Genomic DNA, 23,462 nt, shown 5'->3' with positions numbered 1-23,462 from the left:
GGGATCTGGTCTTTGCCCAGAGCTGCTAGACCCACCTCCAAAAGGTCAGTTTTCAACTTGGGAGCTTGATCCATATGAGCATTTTGGGTAAACTGCTCGCTAATCAAGCAAGATGAGATGTTGTTGACATTCGTATTGGAGATAGTGGTAGTGGCCATTTTAGGTCACATTCAACACATTTTTAAAAATAGAACCACAGGTCTATACTAACACGCTCCTTCCAATATCCCTTTATACAGAAACAAAGTAGGATGAAGAAGTGAAAAGAGCAAATAACCAAGAGAAATCAGAGGAAAAACATGCAATGATCAGATAATAATGAAGGCATCCAATCTCTATGGCAGTGAAGAAAGGGAAAGAGTGCTTGCTCTGACCCATCACTTGTGAGGTGGGCAGAAACAGCTGATCTGTGAGGAAAGGGGCTGAGTGCTCTGAACTTTCTAGAGAGCTTCAAATAGATCTCTGCGGCAAGCCTGTGCAAGACGCAGGGTTCAACTTGATTTTGTATCAGTACATGAATATCTTTGATCACTGACTGTAGCTGGTAAAACCAAGCGCTATGAAGATAGGTTGAGGGACTTGGGAATGTTCAGCTTGGAGAAAAGGAGGTTGAGAGGGGACATGATAGCCCTCTTTAAGTATTTGAAAGGTTGTCATTTGGAGGAGGGCAGGATGCTGTTTCTGCTGGCTGCAGAGGAGAGGACACGCAGTAATGGGTTTAAACTACAAGTACAACAATATAGGCTAGATATCAGGAAAACAAATTTCAGTCAGAGTAGTTCAGCAGTGGAATAGGCTGCCTAAGGAGGTGGTGAGCTCCCCCTCTCTGGCAGTCTTCAAGCTAAGGTTGGATACACACTTTTCGTGGATGCTTTAGGATGCTTTGGGCTGATCCTGCGTTGAGCAGGGGGTTGGACTAGATGGCCTTTATGGCCCCTACCAACTCTATGATTCTATGATTCTAAAACAGCCATTAACAACTGCATAAAAGAGGCTTAAGGCTCTTTTGCCTTAAGTGTTACAATAAGTTATAAAAATATACTACTAGTTTTTGCAGTACAATCGGTAAGAAATAAAACCCCACTGGGTGGTGGGAGGAGTTGGGACTCATTGCCTACCTGATTGGTTGTCCGTTCAACGAATGGCCAAACAGGTAGGCTGCCCTGCCCTGGACGCATTCCCCTCCAACTACTTCCACATGCAAGAAATGCCAGCCTGTGGTAAGCCAGGCAGAGAGGAGCTGGGAGGGAAGGGGAGAGGGACCTGGAACTGCAAGCCCCCACCAGCACTCCCTCCAGCCCCAGCCATGGTTTCACCAGGGAAGCCTAGGTTGGGAGGAGAAGTAGGAAGCCCCTGCCACTGCTCGCTCCTGCTTTAAGTAGCTCTGCTGCAGCCTTGTCAGGCCTTGGCGGGGCTGCCTGTATCAAGGGGGGGAACCAGGCCTGTCCGGGTCGGGAGGCTAGCGCCCCTTGTATTTTTCATACAACAGGTTTTTCTGCTAGTAACAATATACTGAACAGACTGATGAGTTTTAACTCAATGTATGTGCTCAAGAAAAAAAAGCTGGTCTAGGATAGGCAAAAAGTAGGTATTTTATTACCGTGAGCTGACACCAGTTTCTGTAGTCCTTGGAGATGGGAAGTACATGAGACTGCACATCCAACAGACTAGAAAAGTCTAGAACAGTTAACTAATCTATGAAACCTCTCTGTTTATCTGACTTTACTTGGAGAATGTCATGTAGGAACTAGGATTTTATGAAGGAAAACAATGTGTGAATCCAAAATTGAACCGCTCTTGAAAAATACAAAAAAAGGAACAAAGTCTGTGAAATCCTTTGGGACAAACATTGCCCTTACCCAATATAAATAAAAAGAGATACAAATTATAACTCACTGTCATTTCTCCACCAAAACATTCAGAAGCCAACTGAGCAGAATCAAACGGTTTTACTTCAGCATCATTGAAAAGATACCTGGAAAATTCAAAGTGTATTTATTATTTACTTATTTCATTTATAACACGTCCTTCTCCCCAACGGGAATCCAAAGCAGCCTGAATAGGTGATGTCCCCCCCTCACTGGCAGTCTTCAAGCAGCAGCTGGACAGATAATTATGACGGTTGCTTTAAGCTCATCCTGCATTGAGATGGCTTGTATGGCTCCTTCCAACTTTATGATTCTACACCATTCTTCCCTCCTCTATTTTCTCCTCAGAACAGCCCTGTGAGGTAGGTTACATTGAGAGAGTGTGTGTGACTGGCCCAAAGTCACCTGACAGAGCAGGGACTTGAAACTGAGTATCCTAGATCCTAGTCCAACCATTAAACCACACTGGTTCTCACAGACTACATTCAGTCATTGTTTGACTTGGAAGTTAATTTATGCTAGACCAATAATGATAACATATGCCAACAATACCTGACTTCATCTTTTAAATATGGTGCAGTGTTATTTTAAATTTTAACCAAATACAATAAAAGTGCAGGGAGTTACCACTTAAAGCGGTAACTAAATTTTACACACAGACTAAAAGCTAAGTATGACTTACTTCATTCATGCTTTGGCGCACAGGAATATTTTCATGAGTATATGAGTTTCCCCTTCCCCGCAACCATGTTTCCTCCTCCATGCAATTCCCCAACTGGCAAACTATTATAAACATCTATCCCCAAATTATAATTTGGAACTCAAGAGTAAACATAGTTTGCCAGTTTATATAATGGCATACTGTGGGGAAAAAAACACCCAAGCCCAAGAGAGTGTGCAAGCTAATGTGCGTGCCTGCATTCAACCACCAAGCCACAGTATGGCATTGCATCTGATCTGAGCTACGTGTTCATTTCAGATTGCACCAGTGAACACAGTACCAGCAACAAGAAGTACTTGCTACTCACCACTTGTTGTTTTTGTAAGCATGAGGGTTAACAATATCTCTGATGAAACTGTAATAGTGTCCTCCATCTGCTGTTCCTGTATGTACCGTTACGCCTATCAAATCATACTCGTAACTTTTGGTCTCCTTTAAACTGTCACCATCATCCTTGAAACCTTAAAAGATATTGTAATATTTTAACAACTCACTATCTCAATCTTCTGGACAAACTGCAAAATCATCTCCAACTTATTTAAATGGAAGGATCAAATCAGGGCCTACTTCCTACATTACAAATCTGAGCATTTGCAACCCTTGCAGAAGGGATCAGAAGGAGGGCAGTAGATGAGGTCTCCTGACCAGTGCACATAATGAAGGGAACACACAATGCAGTGGAAGACTAGATAATCGTCTCTTTTGGTAATTTCCCAACACTGGGGGGTGGGGGAGGAAAAATCTAAGCCCACCCCCCAATCCTTTCATTGGGGAACTAAAGAGTCATCATTTGTCCCTAATTAGTTGTAAAAAGGATGTTACTTTCCTTAATTTTTACAGACATTCTTCAATAACATGGAATACAGAAACAATGCTAGCCAAATGCAAGAAGACTTGTCAAAACTGGAAATGTTTCATTGAAAGGTTCATCTTTAATCCAATTAAAATCAAGTACCTTCTTTCCTGTCATTCTTTCCCATGAGGAAATCTTCAGTATAAGGAGTCATGTCCAGCCTTAATGGAAATGAAAAGTGTGTGTTGACCTTCTCCTTCATCATAGTGACCATGTTAAAGGTGTATCTCATTGTGTTGAAGCTTAGGATGCGAGGCAATTTCTTAAAACATGCCCTAGAGAAAAAAATCATAATTTCCATTATGCATAACATTTCAAAAGTACTACTTCTTTCTAACACGACGTCTGTTTAGACTGCTAATGTTAACTGCACTTTGTAGGAAGCATGCTGTAGAATTTATTAATCAATAAAATCATAGAGTTGGAAAGGATATCCAGGGTCACCTAGTTCAACGCCCAGAAAAAAGTAGGAAAACCCCCACCCACAGTTACCCCAATTCCATACCCAGATGATCCCCCCCCCTCAAAAAACAAACAAACCAGAATCCATGGTTAGTATGGCCTGGAAGAAATTTGCCTCCTAAACCCAATGTGGCAATTGACATTTCCCTGGGCATGCAAGAAAGGCCCACAAGAGCCAAGAATAGACACAGTCCCTTCTGCCCACCCACTCATAATCTGTCTTAATTCACAGCATTTCTGTGAGGTAGATATCTAGCCTCTGCTTAAAAACATCCAATAACAGGGAAGGAGCCTGATATAGGTTTCTTATAATTCCTACCTTTTTTCAGCCCGTACTTTTTTCCCACAGTGAGAACATGTATACATGTTGTCACCCTCCAGGGTGTCTTTGATAGTAACCTCATCAAGAGACTCCTATATATGGTATATATATAAAAGACATTGGAAAAAGTTGTTTAAATATTAAAGGGTACAAGTCACTAGTGTCTATTTACTATAAGAAGTAACATTTTAAAGAAAGGGCATGCTACTAAATTATTGCATTTGAGGGACAGCATATGTAGCATTCTGCAGGATTATTTATTTAAAACATTTTAACCGGCTTTTCCCTTTGAAATGGAACATAAAATTAAAACCAAAAATCTGTAATAATAAAAAATAATAAAATAAAATTATTAAAAATTGGAATTAAACCAGAGACAGAACAACAATGGTTCATCATCCACTTTCATAAACACTTGTGAAGAACTGTTTTACTTGGCTTCCTAGAAGTAAATGGTCACATTCCTAAAAACTTTCTGAAGGCTGTTCCCTAAAACAGTAGCTGCCACAGGGAAGGCCTATGACTGATCTGTAGCTGACTTACTTGTTTGAGCAAGGGGACAAGATCTTCTGGGATGATCCAAGTAGCTGCATGGAGTCAAACCAAACTTGGAACCCTGACACTTACACAAATACATTTGTAAGATACAGCAGGGCATACTAAGTAGTTTAACTACTGACACCCATCTCTGGTGTTAGTGAAGTACGTTTATATGTTTATATTGAATTATTTTAAATGCTGTTTTCATGTTTGCCTCCTTGTGGATCCAAGAAGCTTAATTCAGGCAACTGTGTCTGCAACTGTGTCTGTCAGTTGAGATTTTTATTTCATATGAGGCACCCTCAAGATTGCTTATGGAATTTAGTTGGCAAAGACTGTATAATGTATCGGTTGTACCAGTGCCGGTGGGGAGAATACTAATTGTTAAGATCATTGGACTTTTCCACAAAATCACCACATGGAAGTCTTTTGTCATCTAAATGCAGCATTTAAGATTGCCAGAGAGACTGTATCAAGAATGAAATGAAATTTTTCAACGAGCAGTCAGAAACAGCAAAACAAAGCTGTAATCCAGCGGCACTTTAAAAACCAACCAAATTTATCCCAGCATAAGCTTTTGATAAAGTGAACCTTTACTTCAATATTTATGCTGAAATACATTTGGTTATCTTTAAAATGCCACTGTCAGCATGACTGGTTTTCTTTAATTTCTGCATGTGCTCAAGGTGGTATACAACAAAATCAAAACGTTCAGGTCAAAAAAGAAACAAAAAAAGAAAACAACCACCAGCAGTACAAAAAGTGCAAGCATAGCTCATAATCACATCAGTAATCAAAACCCTTCTAAAGCCAAATATACTTTTAGCCAAATATTATACTTTTCCTTCTAAAATATTATACTTTTAGCCAAATATTATGCTTTTCCTTCTAAAAGAAAGGAGGTTACAGCAAAAGCTCTGTCTTTTTGAAAGACGGTTTCATAACTGAGGAAGCTAAAAGTGTAAGGCAGACTTTCTCAACTTTTTCACCACTGAGAAATCCCTAAAACATTCTCCAGGTTTCAAGAAACCCCAGAAGTGGCGCGATTGTGCAGATTATGGTTGGGAAGTTTAGCTGTGTACACGCCCTTCCATTCCCACCCCTTCACGGGGGGTCCAGGCCCATCATTGGCCATTTTCGGAGGGGGGGGGGCAGGTCAACATGACCATATATGGTCATATCACCTGATAAATGTTTAACAAAATTATTAAATATATATACGATGCCCTTCCATGACTGTCAAATATGACCTGCCCAGGGATTGTCATTGTTGTTCTGTTAAAAATAATTTTCAACTGTTAAAAACAGTGTTCTGGTTTTCATGTTATGTTATGATTATGTTATGCCATGTTATGTTATGATTGCTATTTACTGTATTATTATATATATATATTCTATGTAAATATTCCACAACATTTAATGTAAACCACCGAAAGCTGTAGTGAAGGGCGGTATAGAAATCTAAATAAATAAATAGATAAAAATAATTGACTCCCACCCATTCGGGAAACATTTCCAGGGCCATCAAGAAACCCCAATGGCACTGTTTTTGTTGTGACTGTACTCACTAGCCGTGAAGCTGTCTTATGCCAAATCCGATTACTGGCATATCTAGCCCAGTGCTACCTTGATTTGCCATGGCTCTTTGGGCTTGTAGGACCTTCCCCTGCCTGCAGACTTTTAAGCTGAAGATGGCAGGGACTGAGCCCAGGACCTTTCCCCAAGAAGGCAACACTCTGTTTAACAGTTATCAATCCAACACGCTGTGTTTGACATTTCCTTGACATTGTTCTCTGACAGCATATGCATGATTAAGGAGACTCAAGAGTTTTGAAATGATTGTTAGTATGTTATTACTCACATAAATATTCTTCATGTCTGCTACTTGGCATCTCACTGTGTAGAACTCTTCAGCGGTCTGGCTGACATGTTCACAGTCCTAAATGTAAGCAGTAGCAGGGAAAAAAATACAGCTGAATGATTCAGTCAATTTACTCTTGCACTTCCAATGAAAATGTGCACAAGGGAAAGCCAACTCACCAAAGAAACAACATTGTTTGTGATAACACCTCCAAACAAGCTTTTCACTGTATTCTTCTGCAGAAGAATAAATTATTTCAGTCAATTTGAGGGAAAACAAAAATGTCCCGAAACTCACTTTTGCATCCTGACTAAACACTTACCAATTCTGGAGACATTTCTTCAATTTTTGTTATCAGATCTGTGAAGAATTCAGTCATGTCTTTTTGTTCGCCAGTATTAAGAGGCTGTTTATCCATGGTGTAGGTTTTACAAAATGGCCGTGGATTGTATGCTTTGCACTCACTTTCCTGCTCAGGCAAGAAGAAAGAAATGGACAAAAGAATTATTAAAACATGAGCTCCACAATAAGCCAACCTTTAAGGCAATTATGTCAGGTAGTAATTTCTGAATTTAAAAGTAGATTGATATGCACTGAAAACCAAATATCTTAAAACTGGAAGGAGCCATCTGGATCTAAACATTTATGTTTGGGGCTTTTTGAGAGCTGTAAGAAATGAGCACACTAGTCAATGCATGCACATGTTATTGCTTAAAAACAAATTAAAATAGATAGTTGAGCTCAGTCTTAAAAAGAGAACATAATTCTGAATAGTATTCATAGCTGCTTCTGTCCTAGAAGCAAAGCAGGGGAAGAGCTTCTGGCATGCAGGGGAAAGGGGGTCAGGTCCCAATCAGTTCAGTACCTGGTCCTAGAATTTGCTGCCATTGCATCGCAGAGCATACAGACTACCCAACTGCCATACAAGTTTGTGTGTGGAGACAATGCTGTTTTCAGAACTAATCCAAACTTACCATTAAATGAGTAAACATTTTCTGAAGTTCTAAGAGGGTGGTCTTGTGCTTCATATCCTCTGAATACTTTGGGAAAACACAAGATTAGACTGTTTCACAATTTTATTTGGATTAAAGTTCTTCAAGAAAAGTCAAATTTAAACATAAGAATAAATTCAGCAAGCATGCTATTTCACAAACCTCATACTATCAAACAAATAACTTATTTCCTAGGGGTGAGAAAGATGTCAATTCTTGGAATACAATTAAAACTTAAGCTGCAGGAAAATCATGTAGATCTGTAGGTGTCTGTGTCTAAGAAGGCCAGAATATAGAACTGATGAAGGTAGTTGAGATCCTTTGCGAGGCAAGTCCCAACTGGAGATCTGAAGCCTACGTGCTGTGAAGCAGACAAGCCCAACAACTGAGAGGGGTTTACTTTCACAGCAGGGCATACTAAGTAGCTTAGTTATAGTAAAGTCTTGCCTGCTGGAGCAAAGGGAAGGAGCAACCTGTCTCCATGGTCTCAGGCAGAGAGGTCTTTTACAGCTTTGCTATCCAAGAGGCTAGGGATGGAAATTGAGACCTTCTGCCTATCTGTGAACCATTGCTTCCAGCTGTTCTTTTCCACTGATGTGAGGGCAATTCTTGGGAACTGATTGCCCCCATGTCTGTGGGGGTCCCATGACCACAGGGGCAGAAGAAGAGGGCTTGGTGGGCTACAGAAGCAAATGGAGAGTCCAGAAACTTTACTAGTGGTTCATTGTGTATAATCTAGTCTTTGGAAAAAATCTGTCTGCATCTGACTACTTATACTTAAAACATGCACACAGTCAAAACAAGGGGTTTGCACCTTCGCAGTAAAGATGGCTTGCCTGGCTTCTGGTATCATATATAGTTGCTGAATCGTTGATGCCAAGTAACAAGTTGCTCCAAGATTGGTCAGACCCACAAACCTGCATTCAGCTCTGACATCATCATGTGGCCAATAATCCCACTTATAAGGTGCATGGGAAGCTGTCAAAATGAAGGGTATTATATTAACACTGGACTGGATATAAACATGCACTTGGTTGCATACAGTGAGCGAGAATTTTCTCTAAGGCGGCAAAAATGTAATAAGCCCTTCAGGGTTGAAAACTGCCCACAGAACTCAATCCATCACCCTACTTCCAAAAAGCTTGGAATAGCCCCCGTGTGCACCCATGCCTGAGTGCACCCATCTCTCCGACCCCTGCAGCGCTCGCTGTGCTGGAAGTGATCAGCTGACAAAGTGGCTGATCACTCCTGGAGCAGCAAGCGCTGCGCTGCGGGGGAGGGAGGGCCCCCCCCCACGGCCCGAGGGTTTCGCGACCCGGTACCGGTCCATAGCCCGGCGGTTGGCAACCCCCTGATCTAATTAATTCCCCTTTTTCCAAGAATAGGAGCTCAAAAGTCACAAGCACCTGTAGTCATCTAGTTTCCAGGAAATATACTGCTTGGTTGCTATGAATCAGCAGCACAGTCACAGGAATGCTGATTAAGTAGCACCAAAAAGGATACAGTCCTAATGCAGTAAGCCTGTTTCCACAATGGGAACTTCGCTGCCCTGGCTCCCAAGTGGGAGCACAAATCCAGGGCAGACGAGGTGCACTGGGCCAAATGCACCCCGATGCAGGAGCCTACAGCCTGGTGCAAAGCCTCCAGTGCGGAAACAGTCACAGTTATACCTTATGGTATAAAACTGAATTGGTTTTCACTATTTCCAGTACAAAGGATTTCTACATAGATAAAGAAACATAATGCACCCACAGACAAGAATAGCCAATGAGGGTTTTTTAGTTGAATAACGGAACCTCAGATTGTGTGTGACACTAGTCTATTTCTATAAAGCAGTTCTAAAAAGATTTTCCTGAGCCCTTCCCACCCTTGTTCTGTTGGTCTCCATCTAGAACTTATTAACCAGTAATAAAGTTTCCTGCTGTCTCTCAAGCAAAGTCTCTTCCAATTATTTAATCATTAAAATATTTAGACCCTACCTGTCCTCCTAAATCAAATATTGCATATTACAACCAAATAAAATCCCAAATACTATAGCTTACCATAGGGCAGTATTAGGGTCATATATTTTGGCTACTACTCCCTAACCCAAGGCAAACAGGTAAGACCGAGAAAAGAGGACAAAGCCCAGTTATAACAGGGGAAAGAAAGTCCAGAGAGGGTCACTATACATGTTCCTGCTGAAGCAAGTGGAATAAATAATCTACACAAAAGATAATCTCCTCCATCATCTGAGAACTAAATCTAATAAGACAGTAAATAAGTAAACTATTTCAGCTGAGAAATAGCGCTTTATCAAAAAAAAGCCCCCAAACAAACAAAATGTTCTTACATTGCATGTGTTGTGCCATAACCCAGTTGTGGAGTAGCCTGTAGTTCTCTACGGAACCCTTTACCATTTCTACTAACAAGTCATAAGCAGCAGCCCTTGAAGAATGAGACTTGCACTTTGGCTGTTGACGATCTTTTAGGCTCGGTAGCAAGAACAGAAGATTGAAGATGTCTCGCAAGAACTCCTACAGAACAAATAGGTCATACAGTTACACTGACTCCAACAACAGAGTAGTAAGAAAATTATATGCAGAACCATTCCATAGGAATGGATGGTGCTTAAGTGGACTGCTACACTCTATAAAGATAGATTCAAGTGGATAGCCGTGTTGGACTGGAAGCAGCACAACAAAACAAAATCAGAGTCCAGTGGCACCTTTAAGACCAACAAAGATTTATTCAAAGTGTGAGCTTTCGAGTGCAAGCTCACTCAAAATTAATCTGAGGAAGAGTGCTTGCACTCGAAAGCTAACGCCTTGAATAAATTTTTGTTGGTCTTAAAAGGTGCCACTGGATTCTGATTTTGTTTTGTTGTGCTGCTACACTCTAGTAAGGCTAAGTCTTTTTCTATAGTTTATGCAAGAATGGTTAACACACCCGACTCCCTGCATGTTGGGAAGTAGGTATCTGCAACAAGAACATACACAATCTACCAAGAAATAACATCATATATTTATGTTGAGTATTATTATTATTATTATTATTATTATTATTATCATCATCATCATCATTATCATTATCATTATTATTATTATTATTATATTTATATCCCGCCTCCCCCCGAAGGCTTGAGGCGGCTCACATAAAATCCCATCCCCTAAAATCTATAACAATAACATAAAATTACAGTAAATAACAACCAATTAGTCAACAATAAACAACAATAGATGGCATAGTACTAATCATCGAGTCTCCGCAGCCTCAGCTACAGGGAGGTGGAGGGAGCTGGCACTCACTACCGCTGGATTTTGTGAGGGGGCCTGATCCTCCTCACCGTCCGGCCTCACGATAGGCCTGGCGGAAGAGCTCAGTTTTACAGGCCTTGCGGAATGCTGGTACTTACAGGCATTGCCTTTCTCCTAATATGGTTAGAATCCAAGGTGGGTGGTAATAAGAATTCAAAAATAATAATCCACCTATAAAAATCATTAAGCTTATACTATTAAAAAAGACAACCCAGATTTCACACCTATTCCTCACAGGTACATCTTGGAAGGCCCACATCCAGCCTGTGCTGAGGCAACTGCATTGGTTGCCAGTTGCGGACTGGGTCCGGTTCAAGGTTTTGGTTTTGATCTTTTAAGGCCCTTTGTTGTCTGCGATCCACATATCTGCAAGACCACTTGTTGCCCTATGCCCCACACAGGGCTCTGTGGGCACCAATCTGTTGGTCATTCCCAGCCCCAGAGAAGCCCGTCTGGCCTCGACCAGGGCCAGGGCCTTCTTGGTCCTGGCCCCTACCTGGTGGAACAAGCTCCCGGAAGAGCTAGGGGCCTTGCGTGAACTTTTGACACTCTGCATGGCATGAAAGACGGAGCTCTTCCGCCAGGTCTACGGATGAGACCAGTTTTTCTCAGAACATAGATCTGCCCCCCCCCCAAGGAAGACACTCGCTACCAATTCTTTGGTGGCAGCCAGTTATTGCATCCCTGTCGCCCTCTAGGCGGGCATACCGCTATAGGATGGGGTTATTTTTACCATGTTGCCATTATATTGTTGTGCTTTATAATTGGGTTTTAATGGGGCTTTTACGGGGGGGGGGGGTCTATTAGAACCTATTTTTGTATCCCACCATGAGCTGGTTTGCGGGAGTGGAGGGCAATAAGTCCAATTAATAAAGAAATAAAAATAAATAAGCTGCCCCCAAAGCTTTTAATAGCTCTACCTTACAGCTTTGCTAGAACATTAGACAGTGCCTGCCTCATTATAAAGACTTCATTGTTTTCTCTGTCACTTTAATTGGCTTTTCAATAAGTGCTAAAACATGTTTTGTCAGATTCACTTCGAAGTTTTGGTCACTGTTGTACTACCCTTCTGTAAGACCTTGCCCTGAAAGGGCTGGAAAACCGTGGTCACATAAGGTATCATTTAAGCAGGCTTAATGGACTTCCCCCAAATAAAAAAGGGTGAAACAGATCCAACATGACCTTTTAAAACTATCACTATTACCAGTATATTTTGTTACATTTCTATCGACGTACATTTCTATCAACTACTTGCCAATCAGACCAAATGTCCATCTACTCAAGTATCCTGATACATGGCATCAGAATAAGTCTCTCAAAAGTAAAGCATTCATAAAAGAAATACAAACTGAAGATTCATGCAGGGCAAGGTGTCAACATTCTCTGTCAGGTCTCTTTCAGGGCCTTGATAGTTACCTGTCCTTCTCGGGAAAATTTAAAAGGTGGTTTGTGTTTAACAACGCTTGTTGCCAGACGCAGAAGACCTGTAAGGCCATCATCTTCTATGTTACCATCTTGATGGTCAAGAATTTCTCTGCTACAAAACACAAACAGTATATGTCTGCTCTTGTGTGAACAATGTATAGAACCCCTCTTTCAAAAGTAAAGTAATACATTTAAAAAGCATACCTTCGAATGCAGTCAGCCAGATGTCTTGCTAAAGCATCTAAATCAACCAATGTTGTCTAGTTTAAAAACAAAAAATGAATACAACTGTTATATGAGAGGAATTGATCATCATAATATGAAAGCATAGAATGCATATAAACTCAGACTGCACATCCAATTAATATGGCCAATTTTATTAAAATAGGTATTCTAAATTCCATTTTTTAAAAATGTATTTATTTATTTTATTTATGTAATTTATATCCCGCCACTTCCATACAATGGCTCATGGTGGGTCACAAAGTCCTCATTAAGAAACTCATTAAAACCCCCATTAAAAGGACATACCAATACAGAAAAACCACAGCAAACAAGGCAATAAATAACTCTATCCCCGTGCCCAAAAGACTGATACCCCCAATATCGGGGAGGGAGAGGGGCCCTAGCTGGCAACAACCCAGGTGCTAACACCAGCCCTGGTATCAAAAAGGTTTCTTCAGGAACATCCAAATTCCTAGATATGCCTTATGGATTTGCTGCCTGTTTCTTTTTAATGCGAATGATCTCTTGCCTTGAATGTTAATGATCTTTTGTCTTCCTTAACGTGAATGGGTGACATTTGTTACCAATATGTTTTCCAACTCTTGTGATATCTTACATTCACTTTCTCAGCTTTTCCAAGGGCAGATTCCTAGTCCCCCATTTTGCAGCTAGCCTGACCATAGGCACATGCTCCAAATGTCACATGCTTCAACACAATTAAATGCAAGTGGTTTTTCCAGATTGTCAAGATTAATACAATAATGGGGGTTAGGAAAGCTAGTATATGTTTTTCGGATATAATCACTTCATTGGAGTTATTTGCAATGCAATTATCTGACAGAATAAAACACATTTAGCACGGTTTAATATCAAGCTGGCTGTTCCCTGTGAAGATAACGAAAGCCACATGATGCAGGGTTCCATGTATTTATTTTGATTCATTTATTGCATTTTTAGCCCACTTCTCTTCATAGACTCGAGGCAGGTTACATAAAATATAAAAGCCCATTAAAACCCCAACTAAGATAGATGGTTAAATCCCTCCTGCTCTCGCAGCCATCCACCAGGGGAGGGGGGGGGGTCTCTATTTGGTAAAGCATATCCTGAGGGGGGGCCATCAATCTTAATCCTAGCCTCAACCAAAGACCAGGCGGAAGAGCTCCGTTTTGCAGGCCCTATGGAACTCTGACAGCTCTGTCAGGGCCCTTCGCTCTCCCAGGAGCTCATTCCACCAGGCTGGGGCCAGGTCTGAAAAGGCCTTGGCCCGGGTCGAGGCCAGACATATTTCTCTTATTTCAGGGACCTCTAACAGATTAGCAACTGCAGAGTGAAGCACCCTGTGAAGGGCATAAGGAGACAAGCAGTCCCTCAGATAGGCAGGGCACATGTAGTGGAAGCTAGGCCTTCTTTCTACTCAGGGGGTTTCCGGGTATGTAGAAAAACATTAGCCAAAAGAAAAATGGATAAGAAACCATTATGATGAAAAAAACAAAACACCAAAATAAACTGAATCTTGACAGCTGCTCTAATCCTTTAACAGAGAACCCAGGAGTGATAGTCTGTGGAATTTTCAAATTCTTGCTTACAGTTACCCTGTGGACTAGAAGCTTTTAGTCTTTGCCCTCAGGAGTGGGTCGAGATTAGGGTTCATGTCCATTTTTCATGCCAGGAGATGACCCCAGAATCTTTAAAAGCCTTAAAGAGGTTTGAAGTGTAGCAAAATTTCTAGCTATCAAATCTCTGAAACTTACAGTTAGAAAAGAAAAACACCCTCCCTCTTTTCTCCACCAATGAGAAAAGGCAGGGGGAATTTCTCTGGCACAGTGAACCTCGGGTGATTTTGAAAAGCTGGCTTCCAAAATTTCTCAACTCAGCCTAAAACAGAGAGGTTGTTCTTCCCCAGATGTCAGAAAAAAAGTGAAGTCTTTCTCTCTTGTTAGAAAACATTTCCCCCTTTTCCACCTTCAAGAAACTCCATCCTCAGATATGAAGTGATAAATGGCTCCTATCCAGAGGTGCCAAGCAGCTCAAAGTAGAAGTTTTGTTTATATATAGTTAAATTTGGGGCATCCCAATTCCAACTTTCACTCTTATGCCCTAAGAGCAGAGTTAAATTCCTGCTTAAAATTATCCCTCCCAAATCAGTGACCAAAATGTCCATAATAATCACTTTGCCCAAAATAAAACACCCAAAGACACTTTACTACAAAGCTCATTTATACCTTACCTGACTAGCATCTTTTACATGTATATTATCTATTAGTTTGCACAGCAACCAGAAATATTCCTTACAGCCAGGCTGTAAGATGGGTTCTTCTTCATAATCTTCTATCTGAGAAAAGAAATGCTTATTTTTTCACAAGCATATTATTAATGTAACATGCATATCAAGAATGGGCAAAATTTCTAATGGAACTGACATTTGTTTTCCACCCCCCTTCTCCCAGGCACAGTTAACGGCATCCTTTGCACAGACTACTTGAGTGTCAGGAGAGCTTGTACCTTTGTAGGGGCCTCCTTTTGTCTCTCTCTCCACCCAGGATGTATTTTTGTGATGGGTGCCCCTCCGCCTATAACATGCCTACTTCACCTGCAAGGTTCTATTTGTGAAACCAAGCACGGGGAACAACCTGGGCAGGATACTTTCCTCCAGTGACGCAAAATGAACATGTAATTATTTTTTTCTTATTAGTATCATGTGCTTACATGAGCAGCATCAACATCTCAATCTTTGCTTTATAACCTGGGATACTTTTCCTGATTCATCACTTCCAAGAAGGGTGAAAAGAAAAAAACACATGCTTAACACCTACATAGATTCTAACAGTATGCAGTGAAATAAGCCAACCGGCTTATTTATTGATGCAAAAGGGAGGAGATTCCGAACTGACCATCAAGAGTAATATGATGAAAATTATAGGATTTTCATGGACAAAAAGCCATGTGGGACAAGGATTACAGTACAGAGAAAGTTTAATTGAGAGCAAGTGAAAAAAGCTGGATGGACCCACTGCAACAATTTCCTCCCAACCCTGACCTATGACACTATAAATCTGGCTGCCAGTAAGTGAGCCACACAGGAATTAACAGCATTAAGGAAGTTACAAAGGGAGAGCATAGAGCAAAGTGCAGCTGCTGCTTTTTTTTGATATTCACTTTATAATGTTTTGTTATTCAACTTATGCAGTATTTATGTTCTAATCAAGACAAGATGCATAAACAACTTGGAGGCTTGGAAAAGTGGTCAGAAAAAATCCTGCACCTCATCTAGGTTACTACCTGCCCTGCTGTAAAGAAGGACACCTAATCTCTCAATGGCTGCAAAAATGTTTTTGTATGTTTACCTTGATAGGTTTCAGTGCCTGAGCATCAGGCAGAAACTTCAGCAATGTTGAGGCAGCCAGTAGAAGAAAAGATCTGTTTATTGATTCTCCCCCATCCAAACCAGACAATGATAATTTGTACAATCCATTGCAGGATTCGTGACGGACTGCTGTCTAAAATTAAAGAATAAAATATAATTAACGTAAATTAAAAACACATATTTTCCTTAAATATATTCATACACTGCCTTTATTAAATCTGTTACAGCTTCTTTTGCCCTGAATCAAAATAACTGTAACGATGTATCTTTGCAGAATTTATGGACAATATAATTGCTTCCAAACATGAGTTTAGAGATAAAATACAGACAAAAAGTGCAACTTAGTAAGAAGGACATTTGAATGGGCTTATGGTAATTAAAAATAAAAACCCATCCTAAAATTTTTAAGCTGCTCGAAACAGTTGAAGTACTTAAATGTGACATGTGGAATGATTTTTTAAACTTACCTCTGGAATGAGAAGGGTAAGTTTCTTTAGCCAGTCGTGTAAATTATCACTATCTGCCAGGCTGGATTTCACTAAAGAGCAGCAGTGTGCCCAGCTCACCAAGAGCCACATTGAATAGTGAGTAACTAAGGGAAGATCAAAGCACAGCATGTAACACAGAAATCATGTACGACACGCCCCTCTGGGTTTTAATCATAGAATCATAGAATCAATGAGTTGCAAGGGGCCATTACAGGCCATCTAATCCAAACCCCTGCTCAACGTAGGATCAGCCCAAAGCATCCTAAAGCATCCAAGAAAAGTGTGTATCCAACCTTTGCTTGAAGACTGCCAGTGAGGGGGAGCTCACCACCTCCTTAGGCAGCCTATTCCACTGCTGAACTACTCTGACTGTGAAATTTTTTTTACTGATATCTAGCCTATATCGTTGTACTTGTAGTTTAAACCCATTACTGCGTGTCCTCTCCTCTGCAGCCAACGGAAACAGCACCCTGCCCTCCTCCAAGTGACAGCCTTTCAAATACTTAAAGAGGTTCTATCATGTCCCCTCCCAACCTCCTTTTCTCCAGGCTGAACATTCCCAAGTCCCTCAACCTATCTTCATAGGGCTTGGTCCCTTGGCTCCAGATCATCTTCGTCGCTCTCCTCTGTACCCTTTCAATTTTATCTACGTCCTTCTTGAAGTTAGGCCTCCAGAACTGCACACAGTACTCCAGGTGTGGTCTGACCAGTGCCGTATACAATGGGACTATGACATCTTGTGATTTTGATGTGATGCCCATGTTGATACAGCCCAAAATGGCATTTGCCTTTTTTACCGCACACTGCCTGCTCATGTTTACTTTACAATCCACAAGTACCCCAAGGTCTCGTTCACACACAGTGTTACCTAGAAGCGTATCCCCCATCCAGTAGGCATGCTTTTCATTTTTCTGACCCAGATGCAGAACTTTACACTTTTCTTTATTAAATTGCATCTTGTTCTCATTTGCCCATTTTCTTTCAAGATCAAGAGCTAAGCTGGATTTAAGCAGGGTAAGGTGAAAGTTCTCTGCGTGACCTTGGCATGGTCATCTTTCTTAAACTGGATGGATAGGCCTGTACACCACTTTAAGACTTTCTTGAGAAGTGTTTCAAATAGCAACCCCCTACTCTCCCAACACGCGGCCATCCAAATGTAGTTTGGTGAGACTTACTGAAAATGGCAGCACTATTCAAACATTTTCCCCTCAATGAAGACTGTCAGAAAAAGATGCTCTGACAGGGATGCTTTTACCTCCTTCCCAAAGCTAGCCCATGGATCACTTAGACACCTCTTGACAGTTTTACACACTATTTTTCTCCAAGCAACCCCCATCCTTCCAAAAGAGGGAGAGACTTGGATCCTAGAGCAAGCAAAAAATGTTGCTCTGAGAGAGCCCCGCTGCTTCTAAGCACATAGGACCAGAACTGGGGTGAGTGGCTCCTCCCACTGGAAGGAACTAAGCAGACGACAAAGAAAGAGGAATTTGTTTCACCATAATACTCTATTGTGGTATGTTCCTGTCCAAATTACAAATGCCTCTTCAAAGCAGTTTATCAAGATAAATCTTTTCAGTAAATAGAAAAAAGTTTTTTTCCTCCCCAGAAAAAGCTTATTCTTCTAGATAGTATGAGACATAATATTAAATCAATAAAATCAGAGTCCAGTAGCACCTTTAAGACCAACAAAGATTTATTCAGGGCATGAGCTTTCGAGTGTAAGCACTCTTTGTCAGACTATGATCTTCTTACATGACAGGGAATATATAGCAAAAATCAATTCTGTTACATCAGTAGACTGTGTCACAACCAAATACAGCCAATGATAATCCTTTGTCAAAACAGCCAAACAATCCCCTAGAATTCAGAGTACTTTACACAGGGAGAACCAAACTGCCTTTTATTAGTGATCAAAGGTTCTCCCCTCTCCATATGTTGCTTGCTCCATCCGTCTCCATACAACTGTGAAACATTCCTGCCAGGGAATTGCTGGTAACTATCCCAGAATTGATTTTTGCTATATATTCCCAGTCATGTAAGAAGATCATAGCCTGACGAAGAGTGCTTACACTCGAAAGCTCTGATTTTATTGTGCTACTTCAGACCAACACAGCTACCCATTTGAATCTAATATTAAATCAAGTAATCAATGCCCACTGTGATATGTTCATACTATCACTAACCTTCATGTCTTGACCTATGATCAGCTTGAGCTTTCAACACTCTGTTTAGGAAAAACAAAACAAAATAGGTCAATTAGATCTTGATGCAAAAAATACAAACTGCTAAACAACTATATTTGTTCAAAATATACATTCCCTCACTCTAAGTAGAATCATACAGTTGGAAGGGACCTCCAGGGTAATCTAATCCAACCCCCTGCACCATGCATGACACTCCCAACTATTTGCCCACTCATTCATGTTACTGAAATTCTATTTAAAGTGCTTTGTGCTCCTTTTCTAAAAATCCTTAGTGCAACAAAACTAGTGCACATCAGATAAAACAGTAGAAGCTATCGTATTAGAAAGTTGTTGTACGTTTAGCCCTGCAAAATGAGAGAGAACAGGGGAAAATAAGAGGGCTTGTGAAGCATTAGCAAGGAACAGAGGCTACTTAGCGACAACTAGCCCTGCTATAACATTTTTGGGTGGAAAGCCACATTCCCCCTTCCATTCATGAGCCTTTGTGACCTGGTACAGAACACTACTTCCTCATGTGTAGCCTACTTCTGCATGGAGAAGGGGGTTCAGCAGGGTTGCATGCTTGGGGTGAGTAGGCTTAGTGAACTATCAGTCCCTTTTCTTGCAGGGACAGCATGCAGTCGCTCCAAACATCCACAACAGATCAGGTCTGTGCAGGTAGACTCCAGGCTAACCAACATGTTGTATGTGTTCTAGATCAGGAATAGTCAAATGCTGGCAGGGGCTCATGGTAATTGTAGTCCATGGACATCTGGAGGACCACAGGTTGACTACCCCTGTTCTAGATCACAACTAGGTTCCTCTCCCACTCTACACTCTTGAAAACAAGAATGCCTTGCATAGTTGGATGCTTTTCTTCTTTCATGTGAGTGTGAAACCAAGTTCACAGAATATCAAACTACAATGATGACTTACAGGCAAATCTAGGAAAAAATAGCTTCTACTATACTTTTTTAAAAGCAACATCTTATTCCTTTCTGAAATTCATCAAGTTCACTACGATGCTTTAATGCAAATATATATATACTATAAATCTTACCAAAGATATTAAAAAAAGGTTATTGTACCTAGGCGCCAAGTTGTCATATGTATAAGCAACACACATAAGTCGCTGAATTAAGCTGGTTCCCTGGACAAGTACAAGAAATACCTTTAAAAAAATTGAAGTCAAAAGAAAACAGTTAATGCAGCTGCTTCCTTGAACACTATATGCATTCTTTATACTTTTTAATAATCCTGAATAAATAGGTAACTAAGGAGCGACATAGATAGAACAGAAAATAATGATTTTCCACTTCATGCATGAACCATACTTTGCCATTACATATGAACCACAAACTACTATTTGCTGTTCTTGCTGCAAGCCTGCATTCCAAATAAAGATCAAACCACTGCTTATAATGGTAAGGGAAAGCACTAAGTCATAGGGTTGGATCGAGCCAGCTTTTTCACTCAATTTCACCTAATTCCTCTCCATTCTACAAGCCTTCATCTTGCCTGGCTTTTGTCTCTGCAAGTCTCATGATCCTTAGCATATCTTTTGGTGATCAAAGAAGACACATTCCTTCCTTTTTCCACCACTGGAAATGCTGGCTGGATTCAACCCACAGTTTATGAATCAGACATAAAGGCAACTATGGCTTGCCACAGAAGATGTCTCTCATTATCTCTAGTTATATTTATTCATATGGTGGCAAACTATGGTTAACTGTTACCTCTGAACTATGCAGAGCTGGAGCAATGGCAGGGTAATACATGATTTGCCAGAAAACCTGTTTCATTGCCCAATTTTACAAATTGAAAACAGATCTGGATGAAACCTCAGCCCATTTCAGTTAATCACACAGTCTTTCTAGGCACATCTGTCCCAGGACCCTCAAGTACCTTGTAACAATCTCAGGCACTTCCAGCTCTTCAACAGAGCAAATTTTCCACTGGTCTGCTTACGGCCCATTATGCACAGCCGCCAAAACGGCGATTTTGGGTCACATGGAAAACGCAGAGGGGGAAGAAGTGAAGCAAACCACTTATGCACGGGACGGGACGCAACTGCGGCAAAACCCAGAGTAACCGATTATGCACGCGGCAACCCCGCGACACTTCTGGTTGCGCCCCGGTCACCCAGAAGCTGTGCTTTCTTCTGTGTTTCGCTAACGCGGCCAACTCTACAACATCTGTTAGTCCCCCAAACTCCCCCATGATCTGAGTCATGCTGGCTTCCCACAGGTTCATGTTAAAAGTTGAAAGTTGTTGTCACACTGTGAATCTGTTATAGTGTTTTGTTATAATCAGTTACATTCAATTTTGGAACCACTGTTACATTACTATCACTAGATTTCAATATATACCCATGACGTTTTATGTAAACTGCCCTGCTCCTTATGGGAGGGCGGTACAGAAATTTAATTAATTAAATACCTTTAGACATTTGCTATTAAATTTTTGAGAGGGGAATGGACTTTTGTTTAAAAAGGCATAACAGCAAAACTAATTAACATTAACTCTGTCTCCTGGAAGAAATGTAAGGAATTAGCCCACTGTAAGAACAACCCTGCCCTCCACAATTAGAAATCAGTAATTTAATTCATAACCTAATTGTATTGTGATCTGAAAAACTGACCCTCGTGGCTATATACACACAACTATGAATCTATGCCAAATGTCGATTCAACATAGCTTGGCATCCTCTTATTAAGTTTTAACTTGCTGCCTTAGGCAATACCTGGCTGGGAAAGCCTGCAGGAAGAGGTCAGGTGGTCTGAAAGCCCAACTCTAATATCAGTAAAATGGACATTGTATCTTAGTCCAGGTTTAAAAAGTTATGCGGGAAGTTTGGTCTCACCTCTGTCAGGCGGGGTATGTGAAGGCCTTTTGTGTGGTCTCCTGCAGTCTTCCGTGATTTTCCTGGCCAAGTTCTTTTTCTGTGGCTCTCTGCTACTCCAGACCAGGCAAAGACATCATGATAAGCCAAATCCAAATCTGAGGGATCTACAGCAAACTGGCATATCAACTTCAACAAGCAGGCTAGGCAGTCGAGCAGCCACTGCAAATAAGGAAATGAGTTCAGTTTTCAGTTGCTTTATCATTCTACATTTTAAAAATTTATATTGTTTCATCAATGCGTATTAACCTTTATGAAGTACAAGGCAAATCCCTGAACCGACAGAATTATAATCAAAAATTTGGAACAGCATAGAGAGGAGAAGAAAAGTTGGTTTTTATACCCAGCTTTTCACTACTTGAAGGAGTCTCCAAGCAGCTTACAATTGCTTTCCCTTCCTCTCTCCACAACAGACATCCTGTGAGGTAGATGAGGTTGAGCTGTGAACTGTGACTAGCTCAAGATCACCCAGCTGGCTGCATGTGGGGGAGTAGGGAATCAAACTTGCTTCTCCAGATTACAGGCCACTGCTCTTAACCATTACACAACAATGGCTCCCCTAGTGGCACCCTGCAAGCTTTCTAGGAAGGGGTTCTAGCCAAAAGGAGTAGTAGGAGAGAATAGGCAGAGAAATTTGACAGAGATGATCTGAATGATGGGGAACCTGGAGCAGCAAAACAACAGGTAGGGATGCATCATGATATGACAGCTGAAAGATAAGGGGAGAGGTCAAGAGCACAGAAGATTCTGAAGGAAACAAGGTATTTGTACTGCATCTGGGATTGGACAAGAAGCCAATACAGAGATGTAAAAAGTGACATCATGTGGTCAGAACAATGAGAAAGAGGAATTTTGAAGACAGAATGCTGTATAGAGGCTGAAATAGTCATAGCAACAGATTAGAGAGTGTGTGTGGGTTTTTTCATATATAGTGAATAAGCATGTTTTTCAGTGTTGTAAAGGAAGAGTGAAAAAATGGGGGGGGGAGTTGATGGACACTGGGAAAATGAAAGCAAGTCTGGAAAGGTGATGTGTTAAAATTTGGACATAATGAGCTTGAGAGAGACAGTGAAGAGACATCCAAGCAGAATATTTAGTCAGGCCACTGGGACATGAGGAACTGGAGGGAGGGAGAAAATTCAGAGGTAGCAAGGTAGTGCTGGGTGACATCAACATATATTGATAGGTAATTGCTTAAAGGATTTGGGAAATAGCAGCGTAAGAACCCCCCCACCCACCTTTAATCCTGTTCATACACCATTCACATCAATGTGGGGGAGCTATCTGCATGCATGAAGCAACATTTGCTAATAAAATAAACCAGGGAAAGCCATGCAAAGAGGGCTCTCTGAACATGCACATTCTGGCTTGATTAGGAAAACAAATTCCTAACACTGGGCATGTTAATGTCTTCAGTGACCAACTTATAAATACAAATCTGGCATGCTTAAAGGATTAAAGGAACACAGCAAAGAAGAGCCTACCACAGTCCACGATTCCTGCTCTTTAGGCTCTAGAATTCCAGAGTTAAAGATTTCCAGTAATTGCTGAAGCCCTCCAGAAGCAACAAACTGTTAAAAAAGAAAGCTACAATAAGTACCAACATTAAATTTTATGTTGTATGACAGAAGCTTATTTACTAAGCAGCTTTTTAACTTTCTAAACATCTGTCCACCTTTTAAAGTGTCTACTCTATATACCTGTGGAGGTTTAGAACTGAAATGACATACTCCTATATTTTCAAATCCTAAAGATTTGAGCCTCTTATGGCGCAGAGTTGCAAGGCAGCAGACTTGCAGTCTGAAGCTCTGCCCATGAGGCTGGGAGTTCGATGCCAGCAGCCGGCTCAAGGTTGACTCAGCTTTCCATCTTTCCGAGGTCGGTAAAATGAGTACCCAGCTTGCTGGGGGGTAATGGTAATGACTGGGGAAGGCACTGGCAAACCACCTCGTATTGAGTC

General features: G+C 41.0%; 1 protein-coding gene across 4 annotated transcripts in view; it reads right to left on the bottom strand.

Annotated features, from left to right (window-relative positions):
- The window catches only part of USP34 (ubiquitin specific peptidase 34), a 136,094-nt gene that overhangs the window by 24,420 nt on the left and 88,212 nt on the right, over positions 1–23,462 (bottom strand). For all 4 annotated transcript variants that reach the window (XM_077332835.1, XM_077332845.1, XM_077332852.1 and 1 more), the window contains exons 33-51: positions 22,987–23,073; positions 21,464–21,664; positions 19,689–19,771; positions 18,601–18,641; positions 16,397–16,521; positions 15,910–16,062; positions 14,793–14,897; positions 12,545–12,600; positions 12,332–12,452; positions 9,952–10,135; positions 8,434–8,597; positions 7,602–7,667; positions 6,950–7,096; positions 6,807–6,863; positions 6,628–6,705; positions 4,224–4,318; positions 3,545–3,717; positions 2,897–3,050; positions 1,897–1,975 (exon numbers count right to left, since the gene is read on the bottom strand). In XM_077332835.1, the coding sequence (XP_077188950.1) occupies positions 1,897–1,975; positions 2,897–3,050; positions 3,545–3,717; positions 4,224–4,318; positions 6,628–6,705; positions 6,807–6,863; positions 6,950–7,096; positions 7,602–7,667; positions 8,434–8,597; positions 9,952–10,135; positions 12,332–12,452; positions 12,545–12,600; positions 14,793–14,897; positions 15,910–16,062; positions 16,397–16,521; positions 18,601–18,641; positions 19,689–19,771; positions 21,464–21,664; positions 22,987–23,073 (2,169 nt within the window). The remainder of the gene's footprint in view (positions 1–1,896; positions 1,976–2,896; positions 3,051–3,544; positions 3,718–4,223; positions 4,319–6,627; positions 6,706–6,806; positions 6,864–6,949; positions 7,097–7,601; positions 7,668–8,433; positions 8,598–9,951; positions 10,136–12,331; positions 12,453–12,544; positions 12,601–14,792; positions 14,898–15,909; positions 16,063–16,396; positions 16,522–18,600; positions 18,642–19,688; positions 19,772–21,463; positions 21,665–22,986; positions 23,074–23,462) is intronic.

Source organism: Paroedura picta, chromosome 1, assembly GCF_049243985.1.
Source record: "Paroedura picta isolate Pp20150507F chromosome 1, Ppicta_v3.0, whole genome shotgun sequence".
Lineage (NCBI taxonomy): Eukaryota > Metazoa > Chordata > Lepidosauria > Squamata > Gekkonidae > Paroedura > Paroedura picta.
The sequence above is the reverse complement of the archived record's forward strand: the minus strand, read 5'-3'. Positions and strand labels throughout refer to the sequence as shown.